The sequence below is a fragment of the Drosophila willistoni genome (assembly GCF_018902025.1).
Source record: "Drosophila willistoni isolate 14030-0811.24 chromosome 2L unlocalized genomic scaffold, UCI_dwil_1.1 Seg72.1, whole genome shotgun sequence".
Taxonomy (NCBI): Eukaryota; Metazoa; Arthropoda; class Insecta; order Diptera; family Drosophilidae; genus Drosophila; species Drosophila willistoni.
In genome coordinates, this window is record NW_025814049.1 from 3,301,788 (window position 1) to 3,322,128 (window position 20,341).

General features: G+C 32.2%; 2 protein-coding genes across 3 annotated transcripts; one reads left to right on the top strand and one right to left on the bottom strand.

Annotated features, from left to right (window-relative positions):
• Nucleotides 1-11,214: 11,214 nt before the first annotated feature.
• On the bottom strand, nt 11,215-16,484 carry LOC6646017 (sphingosine-1-phosphate lyase). 2 transcript variants are annotated; one of them, XM_047010376.1, is made up of 6 exons: nt 16,405-16,484; nt 15,985-16,139; nt 12,576-13,237; nt 12,048-12,496; nt 11,834-11,980; nt 11,215-11,768 (listed from the first exon to the last, which is right to left on the bottom strand). In XM_047010376.1, the coding sequence occupies exons 2-6, from the start codon at nt 16,136-16,138 to the stop codon at nt 11,543-11,545; spliced, it is 1,638 nt and encodes a 545-aa protein (XP_046866332.1). In that variant the 5' UTR covers nt 16,139; nt 16,405-16,484; the 3' UTR covers nt 11,215-11,542. The 2 variants fall into 2 exon arrangements, with proteins under 2 accessions (XP_046866332.1, XP_002068733.1); XM_002068697.4 differs by lacking the exon at nt 16,405-16,484 and having other exon boundaries at nt 15,985-16,370.
• Nucleotides 16,485-17,351: 867 nt separating this feature from the next.
• LOC6646016 (enoyl-CoA hydratase domain-containing protein 3, mitochondrial) lies at nt 17,352-18,460 on the top strand. The gene is made up of 2 exons (XM_002068696.4): nt 17,352-17,904; nt 17,965-18,460. Exons 1-2 carry the CDS (start codon nt 17,435-17,437, stop codon nt 18,344-18,346), a joined length of 852 nt encoding a protein of 283 aa, XP_002068732.1. The 5' UTR covers nt 17,352-17,434; the 3' UTR covers nt 18,347-18,460.
• The last annotated feature ends 1,881 nt before the right edge of the window (nt 18,461-20,341 follow it).

Sequence of the window (20,341 nt, forward strand, 5' to 3'; positions counted from 1 at the left end):
GTAGCTATACTAAATCAAATATTTTTTAAGTCTCACCATTAAACTTCGGTCCTAAAAGGGTTAATTTATATGGATAAATTTTCAATGCTTTTGATGTTTTTTAAGAAGAAAATTTATTTACTTTCTTAAATGATAATACAACTAATAGTCAATCTTTTCATTAGTTCACCTTTTTTTGTCACTATCTCCTCTGAAACTTCCCTTTCAGTAATGCTTCATTCATATAATTTGCATATTCATAAGAATCTTATTATTATTTCCTAATATTATAGAGAATTCGCTACACAAGTTTTCATATCGCAAAATTATAAAGAATTTATGGTTTTGATTAGGAAATTCTTTTATAAAGACTTTATTATGATTCATTCAAAAAACGAACAGTAAAAAAGTTCTCTTAACTCAAAAGTGTTGCAGTTTCGAATTCATTATGGATCATTATGAAGCGATTGACTCTGTGTAAATCTATGAGCGCTGTTTTCCTAAAAAAAAAGGTTTGTAAACGAAATCAACAATCTTCAATGCTGACTTTTTTCTTCCCATATTCATATATACATATAAGGAAGTTATAAAAGGAAGAGATATATGTATAATATATATATTACTATTAGATATCCTACAAAGTTGTAAGTGTAAAGTAAGATTTGGTTTACAACTTATTGTTAGATAAGACTATATAATATGGTTTATTACATTTATCCTACATTTATCCTTAGACTGTGTAATAACTTAACTAAGCCCTCATTTTTGGACGACTTAAGATTAGTATAAGCTGTTAATATTACTTGTAGTTCCTCACATTATATTTCTTATAAGATCATAATATTTTTCGAGCATGACTTGAAACCAGTTTAACAGAGCAGATCTCAAGGTTTCATAATTAAGAACAAGATTACAACGAATTATGTTTAACTAGGCCCTTTTTCAACAAGCTGTTTTTGCTCTAAGCTCTATGATTCTCGTCTGGCAGATTTAAGTTGATGCCGATGACTTAATATTCTTAGTAGTGAATGGTATTATGTCATATTATTGAAATTCAATATAAGAAGATTGCTAGAAGATTGCTGAACTGCCGAATTACAAAGCTCTCTTTGCTCGTTGCTGTCAATATTGACATTAAACATGACGTGAGTTAAGTTTATTATTTGTCTATTTGGCAAATTGTGTTTTTGTTTTTCGGTCTTCTCGTTATTTTGACTGTTCAAATATCAATTAAGAAACTTTGGGTCTTCAATTTCCTCCTATGTGAGTTGCCTTTACACAGTTCCTTCAAATACAAGTCAAACTAATGTCAAGCCTGTCAATATCGGTTGTATATATGTATATAGAACAGATTCGTTGCCATTTTGATGTAATTGCCATGTTTACTCAGTACAACTGGATAGATATATGACTGGTTATATGGTATAGATAATAACTCGTTTCGATTTGCTACATGTGTATGACTTAATTTATGCCCAGGCAGGCCAGACCAGTTCACTCTCAGTCTCGGATTCTCCCAATCCCTCTCTCTCTCACTCTATCTCTATGTCTCTCTACGTAATAGATAAGGCCTAAATTTATGCGATTTTATATATATATATTGTGCATAATTTGAGTTGAAAGCAACCGCTCCCTGTGTTGTCAGAAGTGTGGAGGGAGGCGGTGGCAGGAAAACATCTAGTATAGGCGGGGTATCATATCTTTTTAGCTATATTAGGGACTGGCTAGACGTGCCTTGAATTTATTTGTCATATTTAAGCATCGAACATAAAAGAGCAATTTCAAAACGAAGAATAAGGATATAGAAATATGAGAGAAACAAGAAAAAAAAAGAAAACTCGTTTCATTTAACCATATTTAGCTAACTTTTTTCTTTGGATTTCACAACATCATATAAAGATGATCTTCAAACCACCTACATTAAAATTTTTATAAATAAATGCCAAGACGGTGACGTTTCTACTCACTTGAAAGTGTATTGTATCTTGATCTTTTCTTTGTGTCTCACTCCCACGCACTTCAATTTAAATAATTTCGAATCTGCAGATACATTTTATTTGAATCCGAAATGTCACTGACTCGCCGTGCTCTTAACAAGTGTAATGGCGGTTCCAACTGGCCAAGTTTTGTTACCTTCAAACGGATCACTTTCGGCTTGACACAGAAAAACGTAAACCGAAACAACTGAGCTGAGAAGAAGAACCGGCCAGTGAAAGAATCCAATTCTTATGGAATTGCTGCTTCAAATGAAGGTCACGTGAAACCTCTTTGCCCGGTGTTTGTTTTTATTTTTATTCTTTTTTTCCAGTTCTAGGTCTGTAAAAAAGGTGTCAGATTACACATTCTCACACATGTTCTGAGCTCTCCTCTCTATCTCACTTTATTTTTTTTATTATATGCGTTTCATTGGAAACCTGCTAAGCAACTGAAAGGGGTATTGGGCACTGGGCACTGGTCGTCGATCGATAAGTTATCAGAAATCCATTGTCCTCTACTGTTTTTGTATTTAGTTTTCTTTCATTTTTGGTTTCGCTTTTTTTTTTATTGTTTTTTATCAGTGCTCAATATGCAGATAAAATATTATGTAAGTCTGTGTGTCGAAGGTTTGGGAAACTAAATATTTGTTAATGAACCATTTGACGACACAAACTCCAATTTCAGTTTGGCCCTTTTTTTTGAATATATGTTTCTCCTGATAAGGAGATAAACTGATAAGTTTATTCATGAAAAACGTTTTTTATTTTTAGAAAATATTTATTTTGAATGTTAGAGACATTTTAAGAATAGATAAGAGCTAGTTTTCGGATTTGATTAGTTGGTATTGAACTAATTTTCTTCGAAAATCGCTGATGAAGGCCTTTTACGGTATTTTGAAATACTTAAACATAAAAAAATCTTAAGTCCGGTCCGGTCTTTAAACCTTACCCTTTCTGTTGATCTATTCTTATCTAATCTATTTAAATTTACAAAATATTTCTTTAAAATATCGACACTTAATAAAAAAACAGTTTAGGGTAATAATCATAATCATGAAGAAGATTTAAAAACCTTCAAGAATTGTTTAATATAAAAAATTCATAATTATGGTATTGAAAATACATTTAAATTTAGTTAAATCATTCATTTAAATATAAATATCTATATATAAATATTATTCGGTGCTTTAATTTAAAGGTCTCAACATTATAGCTCTTCAGATAACCTGAATCTGAATCTAAACCGAATCTAAATCAGTAACTCATATATTATCTTTCCGATAAAAACAAACGCAAAGCAAAGTTGCGATTCTAAGGCCAAAATGGACTTATGTATGAATATTTTTCAAAATTTTCTAAAATATAAATAACGTCTTTTCCCTCTTGATTCTTTCCTGGTTTTTAGTGTCCTATGATGAGGATTTGCCCCTCCCAAGTTTTTGAATTGATGCCCATACTTAAACAAAACATAAAAACGCCAACAGTTTCGCTTGTCTTGCTCTTAATCCGAAGCTACTAATAAATCTTCTAAAGACCTTATAATGTTAGCTTTTAAACGTTTTTTAATTCAAAATGTTTAATTCTTTAAAATATCAAAAAGGAATGTGAATTAAAATCATTTCTTGGCAGACGAAGCAAGTGCCTAAAATTTTCAGAAATGGTATGAACCTTCTTTGGATCGCTTTTTTTAGAAGACTACCATTTATGTATGTAGTAGATTGAAGTAAATATTGAAATATTTAATAATATATTATTTTCACTAGTTGTTCATAATTCAATGTTAAACATAGTTTCTAGTTAAACGTTTAAAAAATAGTTGTGTTTGTAGTAAATCGGGGAAAAAAGTTTGTGGAATGTTAAAAATAATGATGCTTTGTGTTAATTATTATTAAATTTACAGTATTTCTAATTTCACACACATTTTTATTAGAAAATACGAAAAAATGTGGCATTGTTCTTATTACGGCATTTCCGGCCTGTTTCAAGCTTTGTTTTGACATAATAAATAAGTCATAACTAAGATTTTGAAAATATATTTTCAATGATTCATTTAAAGATTTTTGATTTTAGAAGTCTTAACATCACAGCTCTTCTAGACACTTTTAAACCCGTTTAAATTAATCTGTAACTACTAACTAAAATCCAAAATTTGTATCTCATTTAAACTAAGCTTTAAGACAGACTAAATGACATTTTTTCCTAAATAAGAGATAGAATGAAATGATAATGACAAATTACTGCAAGTGTTTAAAAAAAAACTCAAGCCACTTAATAACATTCCGGAAATGACATTTATATATGTATATACATTTGAGACAAGTCTAAGGTTCATTCTAGTTAAGCGTTGACTAATTCTCCATAGGTAATATAGACAGGTGAGTAATTTAATCAATTGCAAATCGTTTTAACCGATCCGCAAGATCATTAAAAACCATATGCAAATGTTTTTAATGATCTTCAAAGCAAAATCGATTAATGTTTTTGTTGTTTTTCAATTTGTCAAACGAACGCGTTTAACAGTTTAGTAATATATATAATATCATTACCCCATTGCTTAAACCGCATAATTATCTTAAACTCTGAGAGTTTCCAATTACTTAGATACCTATTAGCCACAAAATCTACCACATAGAAGATCATCATCATCATCATCAATATAATTAGTTAACCGAAAAAAAGTGCCAATAGATTCAAGCTGAGCTTTCACTTGGAAAGTCATAAACAAAAAAAAAATGCCTCAACCTGTGTATATATTTTTAAGTAAGTGTATGTGTGAGTTTGAGAGTGTGTGCTATAATTTATAAAAACAAATTTTGTTGTTTAAGCTTTGTGTGGTTCTCCCCTGTCTCTATGTATGTTTGTCTGTCGTTTGAGCTGATGTCATTTATTGAGCTTTGTATTTTAGAAGTCGTCAGTCAGACAGTTTGACTTGAAGGTTACTACAAACACAAAGAGAGACAGATACACAACACACAAGCTGTATCTAAAAAACTGAGAGATCTCAAAGATCTGTGGGGGAGGGTGAGGAAGGGAGGTCTGACTTAGGCATGCAAAACATTTTCCACTTTGGTAGTAATTGTGATTGCAATTTATTGGATTTTTTGGAGCGTTACGAATATGCATGGAAATGGATTGCAAAAAAACAAAAGCGAAAACTAAAAACCGAAAATTGTAGAAAATTTTTGAAATATTTCTTTATCTCTCTCTCTCTCCCCCACTCTGTCGCTATCTTTCTCTGTCTCTCTTCTCTTAAATGTTTTTCAATACAAATCTAACTTTATGTAGGATGAGGTGGTTCATATGAGCTAGTTAAGTTTGTCCAAGGTCGTTACCATTTTCTAACTGCGTTGTGGAATTGCCCAAAGCCAATTAACACGACAACAACAGCAGCAGAAGCAAAAAATATATTTAACAAGCAACATCCCCCAAACAACTTGACTGGAAAAATCAGTTACTTAGCCTCGATCTGCAATTAACACAGAAATGAGAGAAAGAAACAAAAAGTAAGAACCCAAAAACAGTGGTTGAATTTATCGATTAAACATGGCCCTCTATAAGGATCTAGGGGAAAGTTCTAGTCACCGGCGATGACGCCAGGACTTAAAGCCGCACCCAACTGGCCGACAGTGGTTGGATGTCCTTTTTTTTCAATAGAAATACGTGTGTGTGTGTGTGTGTGTGGGTGTGTGGGGGCGAACTCTGGGGAGTTGCCAGGAGAGTTGGCAATGGTTATGTTTTACTAGGTACAACAACTTTAATATTGAAATATATTATAGTGTGTGTGTGTGTGTAAAGGAGTTGCCATGGACAACAATAACATATTGTTTGTGAGTGCACAATTACATTTCTTATCTGACCAAAGAATGAAGAAGAAAAAAAACCATATGATTGGTTTGGCTAATGACCCTCTCCGACCAACCAAAATGGCAACTGGTCATGCAAAATGGTATTAAAACTTTAACTTTTATTACCATCAAATTTCATGCTGATTTCTCAACTCTATAACTAGAAAAACTAGAGCAAAATTCTCTATATATATTTGTACCTACATATACTTCACAGTGATATCTTATCGCATATATGAACCTAAAGGGTAGATAAAAATGTTTCTTTTTATCTTTTTTTTTGTGGCTTTGAAACATAATACGCCAAGGCATTTCAAATAAGAATATGTATTTTGCGCATTTCTTTTAAGTTTTGTGTAAATATATACATATATGAAAGAGATAAACCGATGTGAAATTATATATATATATACAGAGAGAAAATGCTGACTCTGCAGTTGAGATAAAACCAAAACGAAATGAAATTAATGCTGACTATTTGGTAAAATTATAGCTTTATCAATGTAAATTTAATTAAATGTTTAGTTAAATTACTTTTTAAAACTGAGATAATGTTAATGACAGACTATATAAAATAGATTCCAATGTTCATCCCTTTCCCTACCTCTAGCTAATCCCACGATGGCTTCCTAATCTATAAAGCACAAGTCAAAATAAAACAATATAGAAATTTATATACAAAAAGATAGATTAGAGTAAGAAAAGTTAGTTCGTCAGTTAAAGATAATTAAACTTTGTATTACAACAAGTATAAGTAGTGAAATCAAGAAAATGTTTTCCATTTTCAAGGGATATATCAACCACTGAATAAGACTTCAATACGATGATATATAAAGAGAGGACCTGGGGGACCTTAAAGATCTCTAATAATTCAGCTAAAATCTAGAGAAAACTGAGAACAGATGAAATACTTAAAATAAACAAGTGTATATATTAAGAGAAGAACCACAAAACTAACACAAAGCATAGAACTCATATTAACTACGACATGATAATTGCAATTAAACTGAGAGCCGAGAGAACTAAGAGAAAAGCATCTCAAATTTCACACGTTCTTATAGATAGATATAAAACATATACTTAAAGAGATTGTTGACTGAGAAAACTATTTAACAGAGAAAACCTTTGATCAACTCAAAACAGTATATAACATATAATAGAATATACTTAGATTAGGTAGTATATACACTTGTTGGTATACTGAGAGATTATTTAAAGAGCAAGAAAAACGGGGTTTTAAGAGAGAGAGTTAACTTTTCCAACTAGTAGAGAGTCATAGCTTAACAATTTGAAATACAAGATTTACAATCTTTGGATATTTCGTAAGCCCAGTTACGTGACTTTTTGTACTATATAAAAAACATATTTACAATCACTTTTTCTTTTATAATTATAATGATCGAAAAACAATTTATTTGTTAGCTTTAGTTTTTTAATAATAAGATATTGAATGATCTAACAATTAGACACCTGTGAGAGAACTAAGAGCAACAAACTTAGATAATAATATTAAAAATTTAAAAGTTTGTAACACTAACCCTGGTTATCCCCTTAATGATGACTTATATATACTATATATCTTTCCAAGTTGCTTATGAATTTCTTGTATATAACTATAGCTCTGTTCTCAAAAAAAATAAATTAATTTCAATGGCATAAACTTGTTATTCCTTTCTATTTCTTTTATAATTCTATGAATTCTAATTATATAAAGTTTCTATAATATATTGTGAATTTTTTTTTTTGCCTTTTACAGATTTATTATAGAAAGTTTTGATTGTAATAAGTATGTAAATTTATTTATAGATGATCAATAATAAATATTTTGATGTTGCATTTATTAAGATAATATCATAAATTATATGAAATTCTTAAAGAAACTTGTTTATACAGTTTTCAAATTGTACAAAACGTAAACAAACAGGAAAGAATTAAATAATTTAACTTTAAGTTTAACTATATATTTGTTTGTGAACAAAATGGGGTATACAATTTTGTTGTAAATATTCTTTAATATATGTATGTAAATTCATATTTTTCGTTACCAAGTTTATTTAAACTTATTAACTTATTGAAAAGTGATTCAATAATTAATTTATTATTGGTCTTCAATAAGGTAATTATTGAATCAGTTTTTATCAGTTTCAGTTCATACAACGGCGGATCTTAGACAAAACTTGTCGCCCTTAAAAAACGAGATTGTTTTTCTGAAAATGGTCATATTATTATATAAAATGTGTCTAATTCTTCCCATCTAAATTCATAAACTATGTAAGTAAAGTGCACTGGATTGAAAAGGTTTTTTTTTTAAGACTTAAGCTTATACAGCTAGAAAAACTATTTCTCATTAAGTATTTAAGCCTCAATTAAAGTTTATTCAGCTAAAAAACAATTACAAATTAAAAATCTATAAGTAGTTAGATCATCTAAGAAACATGTGAGAACTAGATCTAAGAGTATCCCGGAGCAGAAAAAAAACCAACTTATACACTAGTTTCATATGATATTGCAAATTGCCTCAAACTGTGAGAAATAGAACCTGAGAGCTATATACATTAAAGATCAAATTGTATATAATATATAGTTATATATTGTGTATGTGTGTGTGTTTGGCCCTTGTTGTTGTTGTTGTTGATGTTTGCCTACTCATTAGAGTGTTATGTTTTAGCCAGCTTCGTGATGACTAAATAATTGGCTATAAATATGCTTATTTAACCTTATCGCTGCTCTTACCTTCAGGTGGTATTTGTATATGTATGTGTGTGTATATTCCAATTGCCGCTGCCTGCCTTTACTTAATTAAAAAACACTTCTTCAGCACTTGAACATTTCATATCACACTCACAAACACACACACACACATTAAGAGTGGGCCAAATATATGGGCTTATCTTGATTAATATAATTTCTTTAAATTCCTTTTAGAAAATAAAGTTTTTAATTTTCCATCAAATTTTTTGGTTTTTTTTTTTATATAATTTTATGCGGAATCAGGTTTATTTATTTTCTTATTTTCTCACACGCGACGGCAACGGCGGCAGCGACTTCATGACTCGTCTCTGCGACGAACGCGTATCGAATGAGCGTCGGCGGAGTCTTTGGGGGTTTTTTTTTTGTATTTTGTTTTGTTTTCGTTTCGAGTTCCCTTTTCGTCTCTGGTTTGCTCTCTCAGGTCTCTCCGGGGCTCATGCTCACCTGAACTGAGCTCGAGTTGGATCTTGGTGGGGGTGCGGAGGGGCCTTCAATTCAAGTATTGCACATTCTGGTATCTAACACTCAAAAACTTAAACCTAAAGATCAATTTTTAAGGCGTTGGACTTGTCATTCACTTGTTTTTTTTTTGTTGGAGGGGACAAGTGGATTCTCCTCTTTGTCAGTTGACACCTGGAGGCATTTATATAAATTGCTTCCGCCACTGAAATTTTTTAGACAAATTAACATAAATTACAAAAAAAGAGCATAAAATATTATTAGTTTTTGTTCAGTGTGTTTGTGTCTTTGTTGTTGGCAGGAAATGGGCGTGTCAAAATACAAAACGCCGACGCGTGGCCAAACATTCGACCAAAGATCACATTGATTCTGCCCACGAAAAGCAATTATTGTTAATTGTTGTTAAATATAAACAATATCAGACACAGCGGGCGATGTAATATTTTGGGTTTTTGTTTCACTCATTGTCAGACAAAATTTTTTTTAAAGTTTTAGTACATAAAAACATTTTTAATTCGTATAATTCGTGAAAATTTTTACTCATTGTCAGTCCTTTTTTTTAAAGTTATAACTGTATTAGTTTAATCAGTTGGCTGATTCTAAAACAATCGACTGTATGACAGTTTTATATTTACATCTAAGTGAGTTTTTGAATAAATTTGCAAGAAAAAACACCCTGCTAAGAGGGTCACATGTACATCTCGAACAATTGTGTGCAGGTAAATCCAATCATCAAAATGGAAAGATCACCCATTTTGAGTCTATTCAAATTTCTAGATTAATGGGGTTTTTGTTAGTTCCAGTCCAAACATATTTTTATTGCATCAAAATTAAGTCTGTCTCTCAATGATTTAGTTGCTTTTTCAGTAGCATCAAATCAAGTCAATCTATCTAAAAACAAAAGCAGATACATTTATCAGAGTAGGAAAGGGAAGTGTTCACCCAAAAGTATGCAATAAATAGTCCTAGAACTCTTTTTTTGACACATACATATATAAAAAACTTTTGCACATAGCTTATAGACAGGTTTTCTGTTACAGGTCAATCAAACAGTTATAAATGCAATGCTTTTTCAGTCTTGTGCATACTTTAAGGGGTAAAGTTCCGCTTTTTTTATATAGACATTATAATTACATGTATTAGGTTGCACTTTCAGTGAAAATTTCCCTCTACTGAAAATGTGTACATACATACTTATGTATATGAAGTTAGTCGGGTTCCGATTCCGTATTTTCTATATCTATCCGTTTTCTAAATTGTTAAAAAATAAAAAACAACTTCATTGCCAAATACTTCATATAGCAAAAACAGGGAGGTATATTAAAAAAGCCTTTGTATTGAAGTAGATAATGTAGATAATTTTTTTTTTAAAGTAATAATTCTGGTTTCTAATCTTATTGAATGGATACATACAGTAAATCTTTAGAGCGAGTCGAGAGGAGCGGAAAAGACGTTAGGGAAAAATTGACGTTTGATCAGATTTATTTTAAGTAACGAACATTTTCAACAATACTCCGTCTAGGTGATATGATTCACTATGACAATTTTTTTTACCCAGTTTTCTCGCCGTTTTGTTTGACTGAGCTCTAGTGGGTAACAAATTGTTATTCCCTGTGGTTTTTATAAGCCATCTATATAGGTGTTGATTAGTCTATATAATTTAATTTAAAACAACAACATTTCTACATTTATTATCATGGTGTGAATATCTTTTTCCTTAGTCTTTTTCTGCTTTTGTTTATATGCGCTTGGGTGGGCAATTTTCTTGTTGATCCCCATGGTTTTTGAGGAGCTGATCAAGCCATTAAAATAACTATATGAGTTGAATATAATTTTCCACATAATCATATTCAAATTTTATAATTATAACAAATTGTTGCATTTGCAAACTCTATTTTGGAATAGAGTATGGATATAAGAAATAGATTTAAGGCATTTTCTATATGTTCAAAAGATATATATAGATTATATATAGAAATTGCATTCTGATATGTATAAAGTAATAATATTACTTTTCCAAATTTCCAGTACTATTAGTAAAAAAGAGAGAAGAATTTCACATTTTGAACTCAAAAAACGTGACTTTTTATAAAGACTAACATTTCAATCCTCAGCCTGCTTCTTTTTACATACTAAAAAACTATTTGACATATTAAGAAAACATTTTGTAAAACAAAAAGGCAAAAGTTATAAAAGTTCCTACATTTCGATTATACAAAAATTTATTTATTTTTACATAACATGATATAGTACGAATATAGAAAAACTTTACAAATTTATAAATGGAACAATAAGCGAATGATTCGTTTTAAAAACGTTGAATTTGTTTAACTAAAAGCATTGTTTTTTTTCCTTCTTAGCTTTGTACCTTCGTTGTATATAGTATATAGAATGTATTACTTAAGAGGTGGATTAACAAACAACAGGATTTTCGGTTTTTGGGTGGTATGGAAAATACATATACAAATATACAAATATATATATATATATATAGAAATGCTTAGGTATTGTTCACTTCGAGGTGGTAAGTTCTTATTTCTGTTCGGGTGTATAGTACATAGAATGCAGGAATAGGCGAGTAACTTCACCAATAACTGAACGATCGGGTATACTTTGAGCCATGCCATATAATGCCATTTTACCCTCAACAGGTACACCAGGATCTTTCATAATTTCAGCCACACAGCTACGCAAATCGGCAATGAATTTATCAGCCACACCAGGTTTAGTGTGCATATCAGTAACGCAGATGTGAATGCTATATAGAAATGAATATATACAAATTAAAAGGGAATTTGCATTAATGGTTTGCATTAAACCTACCCGGATGGGAACTGCAAGGCATTCAGATTCCATCCCAGCTTGCAGAGTGAATCGGATAGGCGGAAAATATCAAACACAGTGGAGCCAATGGCAACCACAGAGGTCACAGGCTTGCCAAAGACAAAAACTCCATCGATTTGGCGCACACTAAACGAAATTAAAAGGCAAGTCTCATTAGTTTTACTATTAAAGTTGATTAGTTTGTCAATTTTACCCTCTCTCAATGTAGCGAGCGGTGTCCACAATGCGTTTGGTGGCCTCCAAGTAACCATCGTAGCCGAAACTCATCATGGTGGCCCAACAGGCAGCTATGATGCCACCAGCACGAGAACCATTAACAGTCGGTGAGCCATAGACACCGCCAGGCCAGTCGGTGGTGACGGTAAACTGATGATCCTTATATTTTTTATCCGAATACAAAATAACCGAAGAGCCCTTGGGAGCGAAACCATATTTGTGGGTATCAGCGGAAATACTGGTGACACCTTTCACAGCAAAATCAAATGGACGAATCTGATAGCCAGCATTACGGGCCAGAGCGACCACAAAACTACCCAGACAGGCATCCACATGCACGGGAATATTGTATTTAACACCCAAAGCGGCAATTGATTCAATATCATCCATTGTGCCATATGGGAAATTGGGGGCAGAGCCAACAAGCTATAAACAAGAAAATGGAAATGACATCATCCAGTTAGAGAAATTCAAGGTGGAAGGCAAACAAAGTAAACATTCTCACCAGAATGGTATTCCTATTGATGGCACGTTTGAATTGTTTGATATCCACTTCATAGGTCTCCGGATCGACGTCCACATAGCGGACATGGACATTAAAGTATTGGCCACCCTTGTCAAAGGCAGCATGAATTGTGCGTGGCACAATGATATTTGGCTGATAGATACCCTTCTCTTCGCGGGCATAATCACGATATGCCTTCATGGCCATTATAATGGATTCAGTGCCTCCGGTTGTCATGGTGCCGCATGTATTAATATCACCATGGAACAGAGTGCAGGCCATGCGTACCACTTCAGCTTCCATTTTGCATACACCCGGAAAGAGATCGGCGTGCAGGGGATTTGTGTACGATGCCTTGCCATATACCTCGGTGACAAGCTCCACCAGTTCTGGTTTATAGCCATAAACCGCACCAGAGACACGACCATCGCGCCAACTATAATGACCCGACTGCAGATGATCATCCACAAGTTTCAGAATCTCCTCCTTGCTCAGACCCTTCTCGGGTAGACTTAGATTATAGGTGAGGTGAGCGTTGCTCTTTTTAATCTCAGTTTCGAAATCGTTTTTAGCCTTGGCCAACTCGGCTTCCACCTGACGGCGAACGACGGGTAACTTTTTGGCCAATTTAAAGAATTGACGTTTGCCGCGGGAGTAAATGCCTGGAAAGAAGTTAACAATTAGAAAATAGTTACGAGAAATGCAAATACATATTCTATTTTTGTAAAACTGAGCCTGACACGTTTTTAATTTAAGACTTTGGCTAAGCAGCAGCAACTATTCTAGTCTAAGTCTAGTTTTCTACTCTTTTCCTGCTTCACCATTTCGGGATTATTCCAAACAAGTTAATTTTTTATAGGCATTAAGTCATCAATATATCCTCGAACAACGTCTGACCTACCTAAATATTTGTTGGAAATTTAAATTAACAGGTGTGTTAACCAACCCCAACCGTGTGTATAAAACTATGATTTTAAGACATTGGGTATTTCTTGATTTGGATTTTGACTAAAAAAAAAGACCTGGAATTGACTTCGCCTCTTTGCCTTGTGTGGTTTTTTTTACATTTTCGGATAGATATATGAGAACGCTGAGTAAAAATTTTAAGATGAAATCTGTAAAATTACGAAAGTTATCGTCCGTTAAGTGGAGTGGAATCTCTTTTCTAATAAAGTTCAATTTTTTTCATTTTTCATCTGTTTTTCCGAATTTTACTACCAGCGATCCGAAAAAGTGTCGAGATTAAGAAAAATGTTCATTTTTGGATTCAGACTTCATTTGCGAACGGTAGGACTTCAATAAGGATGATATAAATAAAGTTTTTTCAAGAACTGTGGAAAATTTCATTCTTTGACCCATTATACTTTTCTCAAAAAAAAATTCCTTTAAAGCCTTATTCCTTAAGCGCTTTTTCGGGCCAACACAGTAGAAACCCCCCTTAAAATGTTTGTTGTTTTTGTTTTATATTACATTATCTACTTGTCTATAACGAAAGTAAATATTTGTTCTTTGTAAGAGTTTGAAACGGTTAAAGATAGAATCCTCATGACATTGATTGATTTGGTTTTTGATAAATCAATCAAATATATAGTGGAAAAGTTGGCCAACAAAAACCACCAACTGTTAAGTCAACTTTTCTATAATTTAAATGAAAAGGTTGTCTGTTTGTTTCGTCGACCGCGCTCATTTAAAAGACTGAAATAAAATAGGTCACAAAAATATGGCACAAAAATTGACAAAAAAAAATTTTGAAACTTTCAAGTATTGTCTGCAAATATATTCTTGAAAGTAAAGCTTATCTTTTTTATTGCAAACTTTTATACCCTTATAAAGAAAATGGGTTAAAAAATAATATAAGAATTTTTTTAACCATTTTTTTAATTAGAATTCTATGGTTATTTGTTGGTATTTGATTTATGTCGAAAAAGTCACATGTTTTAAATAAAATTAAAAAATAAGAAAATTTAAAAAATAAACTAATTGTAAGATTATTTATGGTTGTTTTTTCAAGCTGTTAATAAACTGAAATTATTTTATGTATACGACAAAATCAAAAATGTAAAATATACCGAATGAAATTTGTATATTTTAGTGACTTCAAAATTTAAGATTTGAAATATTTTTACTAAAATTTTCATATTTTATTGCCCTCAACCCGTCCAACATTCAGCTTTGAGGTCAAAATCTATTTACACATTAATATTTTTCCCAATTTTGACTACTAAAACACTGGAATGGAAGTAGTTTTCGTCTAATCCCATGGTCATAGTTGCTAGTTCTTGTACGAAATAGTTAGTTAGGTTAATAGTCTAATAATTGAAGTCTAATAATTTGTGATGTCTAGTTTATTTAACTAAATTTCGATTATTATATAAGTAAATTGAAATTTACAAATGTAAACAGTTTCGAGATTCGGGAATATATTCTATGGAAGGTAGAATATATCCTAAAACAGATATATATATATATAGAAAAACGACGACGTAGCTATTGCTTTCCAATCACCTGATCGACTTAATTCAAATTGCCCTCATATCAATAATTTAATTTATGTTTTGTTCAAGACAAAGAATCGATAAAGAAACCATATAGTTTTAATGTCGATCGGTAGTCGAACCCGAAGATTACTTATCACAGACCGGACATGTTTGTGGTTATTTTGGAACCAAGACAAAAAAGTACCAAAAAAGAAAGGTTTATAATTGACTATGCTAGCCATGTCTTGTCTTGAAATCGGAATAGGTGCAAGGGGGGTGGGGTGGGGGCATTAGTCATGCCAAAAAATTGTGCTTAGTCATGATTACAAGAGAATTCTTTAATTGAAGGAACACTAATCATACGTAAACACATACTTTTGGCACATTTATGACGAAATTTGTATGAAAAATAAAAAAACATGCCACTAACAAACTAAATACTCATATTAGTATGAGTAAACACGGTGACTTTATCACTGGGCGGCTTATCTGATCTAATAATTATGCTATTGAACTATTTATAACTTTAATTTTTAAGTTGCTAAAAGGAATTAATAAATATTAAAGCTTCTAATCGCTGCTTATCGTAATCTCTTTTCCTTTCCAAATCACAAAGATCAACTTTTCCAAAGGGGATCGCCATGCCATACATTGAGTGCATGACCAGAACTCACCAGTTTACACTCTCTATATACATACATACATTAAGGTCTATATAAGAAGGCCCCCTAAAAGTATATAGAATCTTATGTATGTACTTAGTTTTTATTTTATGAAAGAAACTCCTCCATGGTTCGGGGTCGACAAAAGATAAGATTGTTTGATGGATTAAAATTTACGATACTGACAAACACACAATGAGAACAAATGGAAATATTTCCACAAATTGGTAATAATCACATTTAGTTCAAAAATTAGTATAACAAACTTACTTTCATCCTGGCTGAGTACGGTCCAAATCCAAACTCCTCCCAAAACTGTGGTCGCTGTTATGGTGGCCACTTGCCAAGGCTCTTTGGCTCCAAAGGCATGATTGATACCCTCGGTGACGGGTTTGAAACAATCGCTGCCGGTAAATGGACGCATTCTGTTGATGAATTTGATATTACTTTAAATAATTTCGTATTTTTTTCTTTATATTTTTTTTGGTTTTTGGAGGAGTGTTTGTCGTCCAAACGGGCGCGCTCCAAGTAATGAACTGTTTTCAATTTCACGCAGCGACGACGTCAGCTTACTAATCGCCTACAAAACGCTATGATGGCTGATAACGACGACCAGCTAGTATTAGCACATTCACACATTCATATAGATACTGTATAGACCAGACGACTGCCATAGAGAGATATACATACATTATATTATTTAATGAAATATATGTGTAAGTGTTCTTTCATTTGGAATTTGTGTTTTGTTGTTTGTGTAAAATCATATGTTCAGGGTGGCCATATGAAAAACTAGAGATGTGCAAACAGCTGAGACTCAGTTCACGCAGTTTACACTGAAAGTGCGTAAGGCCCCTTTACGTTATAACGTAAACATACGTATGGGCGTGCATTACGCAGGAAGCAAATTCAAGACAAAAAATTTAACTCGGACAATCAAAAACCATTTTTTCATAAATCGGACCTATAGCTTATGAAAAATATATGGCTAAGTAATAGCTCTGAGAAAAAAATTACACCTGGCTTCGAAACTATTTCTTTGACAGTCCACATATTACATACAAATATCAACATAACATATAATTCCGTTCCACAAAAAAAATGTTATTATATTGATTTAAAAGAAATTACAAATTTAAATTAAGAGTTATAGTAAAAATGTGATAAAAACTCAAATAAAATACATATTATTTAAAATAAAAAAAAATTAATAAACTGTTAAATAAAATTGACCAATGAATTAGAAATAAATCATTAAAAAAGTTGAAAATTTTTGAAAAGCTAGTCGACTTTGTGGATTTTTTTTTGACAAAAATTCAAAAATACTTTAATTTTTATTTCACAAATATAAAAGTAAAAGACGTTTCAGTCAAAAAAAAGTAGCAAAACTGATGAAAACAGTGAGAAAATAAAATGAAAATTTAATGAAAATAAATAAGGCTTCTTACACTCTACGATAAATATTTGGAAAAGGAAACTTAAAACAATTTAAAAACAAATCGTCTAAATGCCAAATTAAGTGACAAAAATATCACAACAAAAATATTGAACGAATTAAAGAGTTAAAATAATAATCAAGGTTTTAAACAAAAAACCGGACCCTCTTTTTTTGAACGGCCCTCGAGTTTCGCCTCCGATAGTTATTTCGATAACAAACTCGGTTTGATCACTTTCGAATATCAGCTGTTTGCTCTACTCCCATACATAAATAAATAAAGAAATGCTGCGGAATATAAAAAATTCCTTTAGAATATCTCAACGGTTGGCAAGTAATGCTGCTGCTTCGGGATCAAATAATGCAAAGGATTACCTCCTGGTTAAGGAATCAGATGGTGTTCGTGAGATCACCTTGAATCATCCGAAAACATTGAATTCCCTCTCATTGGAAATGATGACGGCCTTACATGAAGCCATGCTCAAGGATGCGAACAATATTAATTTGCGTTGTGTTGTCCTTGCGGCAAATGGCAAAGTTTGGTCAGCTGGACATAATCTCAAGGAATTGCAGGCCAATCCGGCGATCAAGAAAGATGTATTCCAAAAGTTAACCGACATTGTCCTAGACATACGAAAATTGCCGGTGCCGGTTATAGCGAAAGTCAATGGATTTGCCGCCGCAGCTGGATGCCAATTGGCTGCCTCCTGCGACATTGTTGTCTGCACCACGTCCAGCAAATTCTCCACACCAGGGTGAGACTTTAATTTGAGAATCCTTGATGATATCTTCATTCCCAATTTTGTTTTAAACAGAGCCGGTGTGGGAATCTTTTGTAGTACTCCCGGTGTGGCCATTAGTCAGGTTATGCCACGTCCCAAGTCGGCATATATGCTAATGACTGGTTTGCCCATCAGTGGTGTGGATGCCTATGTGGCCGGTTTGGCTACCAAAGTGGTGCCCGAGGCTGAGCTTGATAAGGAAATCGATGAAATCACTCAGTCCATTAGAATAAAAAGCCGTGCTGTGATTTCTTTTGGCAAAAAGTTCTATTATGAACAACTAAATATGCCAGTCGAGGAGGCATATCTTCAAGCTGGTGCGAAAATGTGTGACAACCTCGAAATGACCGACTGTCGGGAGGGTATAACAAGTTTCATAGAGAAACGTAAGCCCACCTGGAAACATGAAGACTAAAAGCCAAAAATATCTCTTGTTGAAACTGTTGTTAAATAGGCTATACCAATTGTGCATTTACGTTTTTAAAAACAGTCTTTTAAATTGTTTATAAACTTTTCCATGTGAATTTAATTCTTGTTATGAAAAATTATACAGATAAATATGAATATTTTAAAATGGAATAGGAATCAGACTAAAACCGTCCGTATGGATACAATCATAGAGGGTTCCAGTAGGGTCATCCCCGAAATGTCAGTATTTCGAATCTTTACGTTTTTCGACTCTACACACCAATAACTAATGAATTTTGTAATGTAATTTCGACAAATCGTTGTGCCGAAAATACTTTTCAAAATATAAACGTAATGAAAGGATTATGGAACCATTAAGTGGATTCTTAATGCAGTCCTAACTATTGAGGGCACTTGGGATAAGGCTAGGTTGGAAATATGAACCCGAACTGGAAATCCTATCCCAACCAGAAAACCAAAGTTTATCTTTTTGGAATCACACCGAAGGAGGGAGAGTTTGAATATCAGTATCCTGACTACAGATTTCAGGCTGGTTCATGCTCCTAATCAAACGGATGAGGTGCAACAAGTCATTCAACAATTTGTTAACAACGTTTGTTTATCATAATTATATGTTGTTTTCTTTCACTTCAAAGTCATTTATGAAAAGTACAAGTATTTACAAAAACAAAACCTTAGTTGGAAGAAAAAGTATTATTAAAGGGCAAGAAATAATACCTACTACTTGTTAACTAAAATCTCGAATTATTGTAAATATATATGGTAGAAAAAGGTTAGCCGACTGAACTCCTAAATTCAATTGAATTGAAACTGATATTTGAAAAAAACAGTTTTTTTTTAAGTCTGAGCTGGATAAATTTAACGTTACCAAATATTGTTTCTCTAGCTAAAATAGTCTTCAAGAAAAACACTTTTTTTTAATTGCGGGGGCGAAAATGGGCTTGGCAAAAATTTAAAATAAATTTGATCACTTTACATACTACACGAGGCTTAATACCAAATTTGGTGGCTGTAGCTTTCATAGTCCTCGAAATCTGCGTGCTCATACGGACGGACATTGCTATAGCGACTCAGCTGTTGATTCTGATCAAGAATATATATACCTTATGGGGTCGGAAAAGCAGCCTTCTGCCTGTTACATACATTTTGGCGACTTCAATATACCATTTCACTCTATGGGTGTATGGTATAAAAACTCGTAAAGGCGAGACGTCTTGACTAAAAAATAATCAGTTTCTTACTTGATTAATTAATAATTAACACTCTTTTATATGCTAAAAAACTGTTAATAATGTACGATACCAAACAATGTTAGGCTATCGATGTGCAGATTAGAAAATTTGATTCTAAAGACTGTTTGGAAACTGATCAAGATCACTCACATTTAACTCATCTAAAGGCTAGGATAACCTTTTCTTCAAACAAAGTAAAGAAATGTTATACTTAAGAAATTAACTAATTGATTAATAAAGGAATTTTAAAGATAAATAGATTCGAAAAAGGATCCCTTAGATTCAAAATTTTTCTAATACACTGAATGGGCCATTCTAGGGCCCTGACTTATACCCGAAACAGTTTAAATCACTATTATAAAATTTCTGCCAAAGATATATTGCACAAGATATTCAAACAAATTCTTAAAGGAAATTTAACTATTCCTTAATTTTTTTGGATCTTTTAATTCTTATTTATATTTATTCCCATATATTTTTTAATATTATTTCCCAGCGAAATTTCTTCTCTTTGTCCTGAGAATTCGTTCACCAAAATAAACATTTTAGATACTTTTAAATATTTTTTTAAAATCTTTTTACCGCCCATTTAATTTGAAATAAAACTATTTATCGTGCTTTCAAAAAGTGCTCTCATTTCTTATTTTTTTCCGTGTTTTTTTAGTTTTATTTAAAATGTGTGTAATGTGTTATACAACTACAAGATAAAATAAAATAAAATAAAAAACATTTGTGGCAGTTGTTGTCTG